General features: G+C 35.9%; 1 protein-coding gene across 3 annotated transcripts in view; it reads right to left on the reverse strand.

Annotated features, from left to right (window-relative positions):
- The window catches only part of LOC150104479 (ATP-binding cassette sub-family C member 8-like), an 822,612-nt gene that overhangs the window by 640,727 nt on the left and 168,602 nt on the right, over nucleotides 1–13,283 (reverse strand). For all 3 annotated transcript variants that reach the window (XM_090395659.1, XM_090395657.1, XM_090395658.1), the window contains exon 7: nucleotides 9,960–10,103. In XM_090395659.1, the coding sequence (XP_090251785.1) occupies nucleotides 9,960–10,103 (144 nt within the window). The remainder of the gene's footprint in view (nucleotides 1–9,959; nucleotides 10,104–13,283) is intronic.

Consider the following 13,283-nt stretch of genomic DNA (forward strand, 5'->3'; position numbering starts at 1 on the left):
TCTTTCATGCCATCATGATTTATTTTAATACTTTTGACCTGAATTCTCTTAATTTCATTCCGCATCCATTTCATTTCTTGCTTCATCCAATCCAATTCACCTTCTGAACCTCGCGACACATTCACTCTATCATTAAATCTTTCTAACTTTCTAACTCTCGACCCCCTCTTCTCACTTTCCCTCTCATTCATCCTTCTTTGTTTCCGTACTTTCGGTCCAACATACGTCCAACTTTCACTATCATTCTTCTCACTTTCACTCTCACATATCTTTCTTTGTTTCCGTACTTTCGGACTAACATGCGTCCAACTTTCGCTATAATTCTTCTCACTTTTACTGTCATTCATCTTTCTTTGGTTCAGTACTTTCGTTCCAACATGCGTCCAACTTTCGCCATCAGTCATTCTTTTTTCACTATCATTCATTCTTTCGATTTTTTTTACTTGCGATTTCTGCACCACGCCATTTCTACTTTCATTCGTTCTCTCAATTTCGTTTCTTTCCGCCTCACTTTCGTCCCTTTTAACATCCGTTACGGTTGTCAAATCGCTCTTTTTCTTTTTTCCTGATTTTTTAACATTTTTTCGCCTGTCTTTCTCGTCATCCTCTTTCAAACGTGCACTCGCGACATAATCGGTACTAGCACTTTCTGTCATCAACTTCATATTCGCATTCATCAATTTCTCGTTCAGGTCACATTTCGCACACACCCTTCTTCCATCTGCACTAAACATCCACAAATCATTTACGTAGTCGAAGGAATACATATAACAGACCTCACACTTAACAAACCGACTGAAATCCAAATTAAAATCCTGGAATGACAATGCCGCCGCCATTTTTTTTTTTTTTCTCTGCAGGTTACTAGGTCTAATATTAACGTTTTCGTATTTAGTTTAAGCAAGAAAAAAAAAAAACCCCACTAATAATATCGGTAGCGTACAACGTTTACAGCCGCTCTTACTTAAACAATTACGCATATATACTTAATTATTCCTTGTAAAACTTATCTGAATCAGGAGCTCTTCAAAACACGTTCGTAGCATGTAGGATTTAATATCCCCTTAATTTAAATAATGTTAAAAAGTGTAATTCTTTTGAATGGAATACAGGGTGAGCTCTTCTCATTCTTCAAAGCAAAGATTTTTTTTTTTTTTGGCTTGTAACCATTATAACCTGTAGTACGCATTGGAGATGAATCATGAAATATCACAGAAAATTTTGTAATAAACAATGTTTTTCCATTTCACTTATCTACAACAGGGCTGTCCAAACTTAGATAATCCAAAGGGTGCATAAAAAAAAAAAAAAAAGATTTATCCAAGGGCTGCATCACAATGCATATCTAGTAATTTGGTGAGCAGCAGTGACACAACCTCGATAGCTGAACAAATGAATAACACCAATCGTGCACTGAAGTTCCCTGTGAGCACCTGGAGAATGAGCATTCGAACTAAACAATGTAAGAACGCTTCTTTGACGCGTAATATTTGAAAAACGTGGGTATATAGCGATGTAAAAACACCAAATAAAATTACCAACATTGAGATTATCAATTAGTGATAGAATTCAAATATCTAATATGCATTCAATTCAAATTGTTATTTTATTTTTTCACTCATGAAAATCAAAACCCACAGGTGGGCCGCAAGCGGCCCGTGGGCAGTGCTTTGGACAGTCCTGATCTACAATATCTGAAGAGAAAGTTAAATTGTTATTTTTGATTTTATCATGCCTGTGGAAAGGATATCTTAAAATCGTTAGAGTCCAGAAGTTTCTGGGTGTCAACACACATGACCATTTTCACCATCATTGGCTCAACAGCCCTAAGTGGGTCTTACCTTCTTCAGAAAGTTCAGTCAACCTTCCTTATTCATTGCTAAGATCCTCCAATTTTTGACTCCCAGGGCATTAATATCCTAGATCACTCCATCTTCCCATCTCAATTTAGATCTTGCAATTTCTTTTTTCCTTCTGGCCTAGCATCATCTTAACTATTATATTATTATCCATGCATAGGTAATATGTCCAACTCAACTTAATCTTTTTACATTAATGTACTCAATAATATCTAGCTCATTAAATAATATGTATAAATTTATGGTTGTATCTTTTCCCTCATACACCATTCTTTTGTACTGCTCCAAAAATATATCTAAGAACTGAGATAAAGAGCCAATAGGCTTCACTTCGGCAAGGTAAATTTATTCAAATTAAGTGGATATTGAATAAACATTATTTCTTAGCCGAATAAGAAACTCAAAGATAGAAAATCTAAGAGTTTCATGCCAAATATAGAAAACTATAAAAGTTCAGCAAGTTCAAGCGTAAGCCAACACCTGGTGCATGCTAGGACAACTCATAGTAAAGGTGGAGTAGGCTCCGATCACTGTCCTTAGTATTTTCCCATAATGTAAAGCAACTCCTAGGAGATGCATGTTATACATTATGGGGGAAGATCACTACCCAGACCGGTTTCGACCTTTTTTGGGGGTCTCATCAGTGAGTAGGTAGACCCAGATGTAAATATTGAGGTTGCAGTAGTGCAGAGCTTATTTCTTTACTGCGCAGTCGCCAAAAGGTGCACTACTAAATTACTGAGATAAAGAGCCAATAGGCTTCACTTCAGTGATGTAAATTTATTCATAAGTGGATATTGAATCCAACATTATTTCTTAGCTGAATATGAAACTCAAAGATAGAAAATCTAAGAGTTTCATGCCGAATATAGAAAACTACAAAAGTTCGGCGAGTCCAAGCATAAGCCAAGACCTGGATAAATGCTGGGGCAACTTGTAGTAAAGATGGAGTAAGCTCCGATCACTGTCTTTAGTATTTTGGCGACTCGTACAGTAAAGAAATAAGCTCTGCACTACTGCAACTTCAGTATTTACATCTGGGTCTACCTACTCACTGATGAGACCTCAAAAAATGTCGAAACCGGTGTCTAGGTAGTGACCTTCCCCCCCATAATATATAACAACATATACCTCCTATGAGTTGTGTTTTACATTATGGGAAAATACTAAGGACAGTGATCGGAACTTACTCCACCTTTACTACGAGTTGCCCCAGCATGTTTATACTTCAGAAATGTTCTGATTCCTGAAGTTCATCCTCATAGTATGCCTTCTTTGAATAATATTCTTATGCAACTTTCTCTTTTTTTCATGCTACAGTCACACATTCACATTTCACATTGAACCAGTAATTACATTCAACTATCTACTTTTCCTAATACCATTTATATGCTGTTGCCACCATGATATCCTTAATAGTTTCTAAGCTTCATTATCATTGTCACTATCAGTTAGGCTAGACAGGCTTTCATTAATTCTTCATATCTGGCTTAATTTCTGATTCCTTTAGTCTTTCATTATTAAACTTTCTGGCATGGAATCCATACATCTTACTTGCATTAATTTTTGATATAACTAAATGGTGGTCAGAGTCAATGTCTGACCCTCTATAGAATTTGACATCCAGCAAATTGGACAAGTGTCTTACACCTATTAGGAAGTGATCAATTTACTTAGGAGTAATTAAACATTCACATGTATGTGCCACTGTAAAAAAAAATAAATATTTATTTTATAAATATTTCTTGTGATTATATTGAGAGATTTCCAGGTTATTTTATGAATGTCTTTATGATTAAACATCTGTTCAAAACAGGATACAAAACAGATCTGTTTTGTATCCCTTTTAGATTATTAAATTTCCTGATAAGAATATATTTATTCTTGTTTTTGTATTCGTGTGGCTTGTGCTTCACTATTAATGATAAAATCATGTAAGTTAACATTATCCATAATTTCTTCAAGTTTTTGAGTTAAAGATCTTTTAGTGCTGAACAAAAAAGCTAAACAACGTTTTGTGTCTGAAATTCTTTCAGAACAGTAACATTATTATTTTACCTGCGGATAAAGGCAATTCCACGGTCATCCTCAACTCTGAAGATTACCACAACAAAATGCTTCAATTACTTGAAGATAATTCGACATATTCAATTCTTCAGGAAGATCCTACAAGAGAATTACAAAACAGTACAAACAACTTGTTAAAGACTATGAGTGAACTTCCTCATAATGTTCGCCTCTCTTTACGTTCTCTACATCCTCTTATCCCACGCATCTATGGAGTTCTTAAAATACATAAAGAAAACATCCCTCTTCGCCCAATTGTGGAAGGAATTGACTCACCTACGTATAAACTTTCCAAATATCTAGCAAACTAGCTCAAGTCTTTCTCCAATAAATCTTCATCTTTCATCAAAAACACCACAGATTTTGTTTCTCATATAAAAGATATTCCCATCAATGAAAATGACATTCTAGCACGTTTTGACATTATATCTTTATTTACTAACGTTCCTACAGACGAGGTACTTACATTACTAAAGGACAAATTATCCAAAAAAATGTTCACTTTATTAAAACATTGCATTCATTCTGGTTACTTCAGATATCAGGACTCCGTTTACCAACAAAAACAAGGCCTGGCAATGGGCAATCCTTTGTCCCCAGTTCTAGCTAACATCTTCCTTGAAGATTTTGAAACGAAAGCCATATCTTCCTTCTCGTTTAAACCAAAAGTTTGGAAACGATATGTTGATGATATATTCATTATTTGGAATCATGGACACACATCTCTCATAGATTTTCTTCATCATCTAAACATCCAACATCCCAATATAAAATTTACTGCTGATCTAGAAAATAATAACTCCTTACCTTTTCTGGATGTCATGCTTACATGATGCTCTGAAAGATTAAAAATCTCTATATACAAAAAGCCTACTCATACCAATAGATATCTGCATAATCTTTCTCATCATTTACCACCACAAAAACTTGGAACTATTTCTACCTTAGGACACAGAGCACGCTCTCTCTTGAATGAACCAGATGAACTACAAAAAGAAATAAATCACCTCACTCTTATCTTTAAACAAAATGGATACTCTAAAAAAACGATTAAGAAATTTCTTCTGGATCCACCTAGACAGTGCACAACAGAAACTATTAATTTTAAAGGTAGCATCTCCATTCCATACATCAGCACAGTCTCTAAAAAATTAGCTAAAGTCCTTAAAATACAATATCAGAACGTTCTTTACCACACTTCCTAAAATCCATTCTCTAATCAGCCATCCAAAGCCTACTCATCACAACCTAAAATATCCATCATCATCATAATCATCAAATTCCTACCATGTACCCTCAAGGGGTGTACAGGATATGATAGTACTACATGAAAAAAATTACATCATTATTAATTTCCTATCTACAATTTTCCTCCAAATCAGTCTGTTACTTGTCAAGACTCCAACATTATCAGATCTTATATTTCTATCATCTAAAGCACTTTGTACCGTATCAATCCACCTATATCTTGGTCTTCCTCTGGGTCGTTTTGCTGCCAACCTGGCAGAGAACACTTGTTTTGCTAATCTTTCCTCACCCATTCTGTTTAAGTGACCATACCACCTGAGATTAGCTCTGCTAACGCATTCCTGGATGCTGACAATGTCAAGTTCTTTCCTAATATCCTCGTTTTTAATATGATATTGCCATTGATGCCATCTGTTCACGCCTATAATCTTTCTCAGGACTCTCATATCTGTGGTCTCTAGTCTTTGGTCAAGTGTTTTACTTCTGACCCAGCTCTCAGATCCATAAGTTAAAACTGGTTTGAACACTGTCTTGTATACAGCTAATTTAGTGTTCCGACTAATTTCTCTCTTATTCCATATGAATTTATTCAATTGACTTCCCACAATACCAGCTTTGCTGATTCTGTTGTCTATTTCTATATTTAATTTACCATCTTCAGCAAAAATCGTGCCTAAATAGCTGAAATGTTTTACTTGTTCCACAGGTTCTCCATTCACAACACAGTTGACATTTTCAATGATTCTGCCTATTTTCATTGTCTTTGTCTTTTTATTGCTGACCTTCATACCATATCTATTACAACAGCTATTCAATTTAGTCAGAGAATCTTGCAGACTTGTAGCGGATTTATTTAGAAGTATAACATCATCCGCATAAAGCAAAGAACTGACATTAACATCTCCAATTTCGATATCATGTTTAATACCACTTTCCTTCATAATGTGATCCATATAGATAATGAATAACAGAGGGGATAATGTACATCCTTGTCTCACACCAGATTTAACATTAAACCATCTTCCTGTACTTCCTTCAATTCTAACTGCTGACTTACAACTCAAATAAAGACTAAGTATTGCTTGATATAATGCCCCATTGACACCATATAACTGCAGCGTATTGAACAGCTTCTCTCTTGGAACCTTGTCATATGCCTTTTCCAAATCGACAAAATTTAAATAGAGATCTTTGTTATATTCCCATGATTTCTCCACTATTTGTCGTAAAGTGAAGATCTGATCCTGACAGCCTCTATTTGGCCGGAATCCAGCTTGTTCTTCACCCAGCTTTTCTTCCACAATTCTTCTCAATCGTTTCTCAAGTAACTTGCATAGATTTTGCCAGGAACACTTAGTACGGAAATACCTCTGTAATTCTCACATTCAGTTTTATTTCCTGTTTTATATATGGGTACTATGAGAGCTCTACTCCAATCATCGGGAATTCGTCCCTCTGTCCAGGCTTTCTGAACTATGCAGTGCAGCCACTGTAAGACTTTTATACCACCATACTTCAGCATTTCTGTTCGAATATCATCTACTCCTGCTGCCTTTCCACATTTCATGCCTTTGGTGGCTTTTTCTACTTCAAGTATGGATATGTATTCCTGACTGCATGCCTGGTCAGTGTTTTTTACCACTATGCTATCATCACTGCTTGTTTCATTTAGCAGTTTTTCAAAGTAATTACTCCATACTTCAAGGATATCTTTTTCTTCCATTTTCATGTCACCTTTATCATCTCTAACTCCTTTTACAGCACTCTTTCCTCCATTCCTAAGCTTCTTCAACAACCTCCAGAATATTTTGCCACCTTCTTGATATTTATTTTCTATATATATATATATATATATATATATATATAAATAAATAAATAAATAAATAAATATATATATATATCCGAGTTGTAATTTACAGATTCTAGGTGATTTTGCTTTGAAATCTATTACAAGTTGTTTTATCCTCTTGTTTACAGTGAAGTCTATCCCAAATATGTGGTGCTTCTTTTGGCAGCTATAAAATATGTTGTTTTACTTTTCCTATAATCCATGATCAACTACCCTAACCTGTTGGCCTTGGCTTTTGGGGGATTCCTGAAGGAACAGGAGTGTACTGTAAAAATCATAGATCTTCATCATCTTAAGGAGAGAATTACTGAGTCTTATGTTGCTGTTGATCACAATATGCTGAAAAGAATCCAAACAAATATGATACACTAGTTGAAAAAATGAGTGGAGTGTCAGGGCAGACACACAGAGTACACACTGTAAATGAGAGTAGGCATAAATAGAGTCCAAATAGTCTGGAATTAATAGTTCCAAACTTTTTGGACTCGCCCTGTAGAAGAAAACCATGGATAAATGAAAGTATACTAATGTTAAACAAAAGTAGACAAGCAAAAAATTAACCAGAATATAAATCTTTAAACCAAGAAGGCAGGAAAGCATGCAGAGTGGCCAAAGAAATGTGGCTTAATAATAAATGCAATAGAAAATCTTGAAATAATACAAACTTGAGAGGTACACAACAAAATCAAAGAAATGCGAACAAGAAAATGAATGATCCAGAACTTTTTGATCAAGAGCAATGATGGCAAAATGGGGAGGGGGGGGATATTACCAGAGTTAAAAATCTTAGATGTTCTCCAATAATAAAACAAGAAATATTAAGAGCTACAGGGCAAATTAAGTAAGCAAAGGCACTAGGTCAAGATGACATTCATACAGAAAATGAAATAAAAGAAATAAAATTAAAACAGCAAATGAAAAAAAGAACATAGAATGAAATAAACAAAGTAGATTTATGAAAAACAGAATAAAAAGAGCAAGTATTTTCAATATTAGAAGATACCAGAAAAGAAATTTGGGAATACAAAATCATGTTAATCTTTATTTTCTAGATTATAATAAAGTATCGGATATTGTTCATGACAGAAAATTAATAAAGAAAAGAACAAACAGGAATGTTATAAGATTGCTACACTATATGCTGTATATGGAAACAAAATTGCAAACATAGAAATCAATGATGAGCTCTAGTGAAGAAATTTTTGAGAGGATGGAAAAACTGGAAGGAGTAAAAATAATAGGAAAAGAAATATAAATGTCATTATGCAGATTATACTGCATTGAATGCTGAGAGAGAGAGAGAGAGAGAGAGGAAAACTTGCAAATAACTACACAGAGTAAATATATATATATATATATATATATATATAGAGAGAGAGAGAGAGAGAGAGAGAGCCTTACATTAATTTTCAAAAAAACTAAAGTCAGGATAGTAAGTAGAGAAAAATATATCCCAAAGTTAAAATTCAAAGTGGAAAACCAAATTATAGAACAAGTCAAATGTCACACTTATTTAGAGCATTTAATAACAGACTTGTGAGGAGAAGCAACATTGCCTATTACAAAGATCAAACAAGTCAGGAGCCAATGGGAAAAAAAAAAAAAAAAAGACTCAGAAAAAGTTCTTTAGATAATGGGAGGAAAAAATGCAAAATAGAAATTAGAAGAATGAAAAATATATTAACATAATGAGAAATAAGAAAAAATACAAGATTAAGAATAATTAAATGCTTTACTTGGTCTACTTTACTGTATTGAGCAGAAACATGGACAACAAAAACAAGGAAGACAGTAGAAAAATTGATGCTTTCAGAATATTGATGTACAGAAGAATACTGAACATCTCACAGATCCAAAGAAAATGAATGATGACGCTCTCGAGATGATGAGTACTAAATGGAACTAATAATGAGCATTCAATAAAAAAAAATATCATATATATCGGTCACTTGTGAGACACAAGTCTCCAAAAAGAATTATTAGAGAGAGAAAAGTAAAAAAAAAAAAAAAAGACAGTGACACACATGGTTTAAAACAAAGGACTGGCTTGGCCTGAACTATGCAGAGGACAAGACAATAGCCAAGACATAATAGCCAACCTCTTGAATGGAGATGAAGTTTGACATGAATGCCAATCATGATACATATTGGCATTGGCAACATGAACTGTTCATTTCAGCATGTTTTTATACATATCAACATGTATATTATACATTCTGCATTTTTTTTGCCATATTAATATAACAGTAATTGGATAAATAAATCTTTTAACATCTTTTTATTTTCAAAGGGAGTAAATAGCACAACTCTTTTAGGTAAGGCTAACTTTTTGGAAGATCAGTGAGCAGCCAATCGCAAGCATCAATGATAGCCGAGTTGAAGGCTATGTATGAGCAAGATCAAGACATGGGAGGGGAAGGGAAGGGAGAGAGAGAGAGAAGGGCACACAACTGCCACGATGTAATGGTTTATCCCTAACACACACACATATATATATATATTACTATCTGAAATAGCATGAGTTCTATGGTAATCAATTTTGAGTTGAGGATTAAAAAACTTGTGAGGAGAAGCCACATTGCCTATTACAAAGATCAAACAAGTCAGAAGCCAATGGGGATAAAAAAAGACCCAGAAAAAGTTATAAGAACAAATGCCATTTCCACAGGGTAATACATAGCACCCAATACAGTAATTATGGTATATGCACAATTTCACTGTCAAACAAAATGTTTAGAGAAAGTGTTTCCACTACGAATAAAATATCTGAAGAACTTACTTAAAGAATCCAGCCAAATATAGTACTCATAGAAAACAACGTTAAAAATATCCACCAGTGTATGGTTTACTATTGCTCCAATATCCAACCCTACAGCTGAATATAAAAAATTTAGAGAAAGTGTTTCCACTATGAATAAAATACCTAAAGAACTTACCTTAAAGGGCACGGCCCAAATATAGTGACCCATGGAAAATAACATCATCATGTTAAAAGCATCCACTGACATATGGTTTACTACTGCTCCAATATCTAATCCTGTTGCTGCACTCATCCTTAAAGCTTTTTTATAAACCAGGCACTATAAAAAAAGAATAACATACTGTTCTTTATTTATGTTAATTAAAAAAATGCTTCTATAAGTGAAATGCACAGCATAATGGCCATCAAGCACCTCCAATTATACACAATCCAAAATTGACAAGATAATGCTTATTAAATAACTTAAGGAATTCACAATGTATAAGGGATATAAATTATTATTATTATTATTTCGGGCGACTCCAGGAGTCCTTAGACTCATCGAGGGAGGCCCTAAACATCATGTCCACACAACTATGCGATTACATTCTCACAGTATCTATCATACCTTGCCTTGAACTCGTTCACCGTCATAGCACCCACAACAGACTCTGGCAGCTTATTCCACTCATTTACCACTCTAAAAGTAAAGAACCCAGCTCTAACACCCCCTGCTAACCACACTCTTGCCCAGCTTCCATAGGTGTCCCCTAGTTCTCCCACCACCAGTCCTGATCTCAAAAATATCCTCTAAATTAATCCTATAGAATCCCTTTAGCAATTTGAATGTCTCAATCATATCTCCCCTTTTCCGCCTATCAACTAGTTTCTGCAACCCACAAATCTTCAACCTGTTCTCATATGGTTCATTCCATAGACCTGTTATCATCTTAGTCACTTGCCTCTGGATCCTCTCCACCTCCTCCCCATCAAGAAGGAACTGAGGTGACCAAATCTAGGCACAGTAGTCGAGATGAGGTCTTATCAAGGCTCGGTACAGAGGTACAATATCTTGCTTGTCTCTGCTCATCAAGGTATTTTTCAACAACCAAGTGAGTTGATGAGCTGATTTAGCTACTTTTGCAATGTGCCCCCTAAACTTCATCTCCCTATCCACCAACACTCCCAAGTCCCTGGCCTCATCAATCTCTTGGAGTACAGTTCCACCAATGTGGTATACTGCTGCTGCTAATCTTTTCACCCCAAAATGCATAACCTTACATTTTGTCACATTAAATTGACATCCATTCTCCTTAGCCCAGAACTCCAATCTATCTAAGTCATCCTGCAAGACTTTGACATCTTCTGCATTCACTATTGCCCTACCCAACTTTGCATCATCAGCAAACAAATGAATTGTTCCACTTAGATCCTTCCCTATATCGTTAATGAACAGATTAAACAGCAGTGGTCCAAGAACAGAACCATGCGGCACACCACTAGTCACAGGCTGTCTTTTGGACTCTACTCCTGAATAAACTACTCTTTGATATCTCTCCATCAACCAACCACCTATCCATCTCACCAACCCTATATCCATTCCCATATGTTGTAGTTTACGGATTAGTATTCCATGTGGTATCCTGTCAAACGCCTTTGCCAGGTCCAGCAGTATCACTGTAAACCCATTACCCTTATCCAGTTCAGCTGTCACCTTGTTATAAAACTTGAGCAAGTTACTGAAGCATGATCTACCCTTCACAAAGTCATGCTGTCCCCTGTACAGTATCTCATTTTCATCAATCCATTCCTGTATTTTTCCCTTGACTACTTTCTCCAAGACCTTGACAACGACTCCTGATATGCTGATCAGTCGGTAATTTGCAACCGTAGTCTTGGATCCTCCTTTATGCAGTGAAACTATTTTCCCTTCTTTCCACACCTTCGGGACTAAACCAGACCTGAGACTCAGATTAAACAACATGGTCAAGGGCACTGATAATTCCTTAGCCGCTTCACGCAAGACCCGTGCCGGTATACCATCCAATCCCACAGATGTGTTCACATTAAGGTTCTGTAATAGACTAGTCACCTCCACTTCATTCATCACTATTCCCGTATAAACTAATGGTTCCTTCATTTTTTCAATGTCACCACCTGGATGATATGCTTTTGCAAAGTGGGCGCTCAGTAACTCCACTATATCGACTGATTCAGTGACCTCCTTACCATTGTCATTCCTTAAAATCATTTTGCCGTGTACAGTTTTTTTCTTGCTTGCAGCATATTGAAAGAACTGTTTGGGATTCTCTTTTGCTTGCATAGCTAGTTTCCTTTCATAATCCGCTTTTGCTTTTTTTTACCACACTCGTTACCTTTCTGGCCTGCACTTTATACCGTTCGTGTGCCTGCAGGTCACCCCTTTCTTTAAATTCCCTCCACAGTTGTTTCTTTTTTTGCAGCTCAAGCTTAATGGTGTTATTCATCCATTTAACCCCTACTTGTTTTACTATTCGGACCCTAGGTATACAATCAGCCATAACCTCCTGTAAATGCTCCTTGACCACTTCCCATGCTCTATCGACATCCAGCCCTTGCAGTTGTACATGCCATGGCACCGATCCAAGCAATCTCCTAAGCTTGTCATTTGTCAGCAAGGTAATTCCACATATACCCTGTCTTAATTGAAAATTCCACACCTTTAGCCACTTCAACTCCAACTTCAACTCCTCACTTTGCTTACACTTTCTGCACATTCTCCCACCACTATCACTTTCAATCCAAATTCCAGCCTCATTCGGGAATGCATACATCCCACACACACATCACATTGGACAAACTCTCTCACATTATAGTTTTTGAACAATGGCGTCGTATTTTTGGATGCCATTATCTCATGTCGCATTGGCGCCATATTCAAATCTATGAAACATAACGTTATATACTAAATTAAATAACGGAATTCACACCAAAATCCCACAGACACAACAAGCTACCAAAATTAGGCAATATTATGTTATGATTTTAACCTATATTCTAATTTTTACTCAAAATTGTACTTAGCTTTTGGGAGCTCTCTGAAAACACAACCATCCGTCTCCAAGAGTTAAAAATTAAATTAAACTTTAATCTATATTTCCAATATTTCGGCAACATCACGTTGCCATCTTCACAGGAACTTAAATAAAGACACGTGCACGCAGGCACTACACACAGTAAATGAGGACAAAGCAGGAAGCTATTGTTTCTCTTAAAAGTCCTGATGGTGCCCTCTAACGGGCTATGTAGGTATTCTTGGCCGTTGGGCTGAAGGTTTCTACAAACAAATAGAGGAGAGAGCCATGGGTTCACCACTCTCCCCACCCTTGGCCAACTTCTTTATGGAGACTTTTGAAGAGATAGCCTTAAACTCTGCCCCATAAAAACCAACCATATGGCTTTGCTACGTTGATGAGGTGTTCACTATTTCGCCACATGGCTCTGATACACTCCTCTCCTTCCTAACACACTTAAACAACCA

This window comes from Typopeltis vanoorti, chromosome 7 (assembly GCF_054136105.1).
Source record: "Typopeltis vanoorti isolate ZY-2024b chromosome 7, IOZ_Tvanoo_1.0, whole genome shotgun sequence".
Classification (NCBI taxonomy): domain Eukaryota; kingdom Metazoa; phylum Arthropoda; class Arachnida; order Uropygi; family Thelyphonidae; genus Typopeltis; species Typopeltis vanoorti.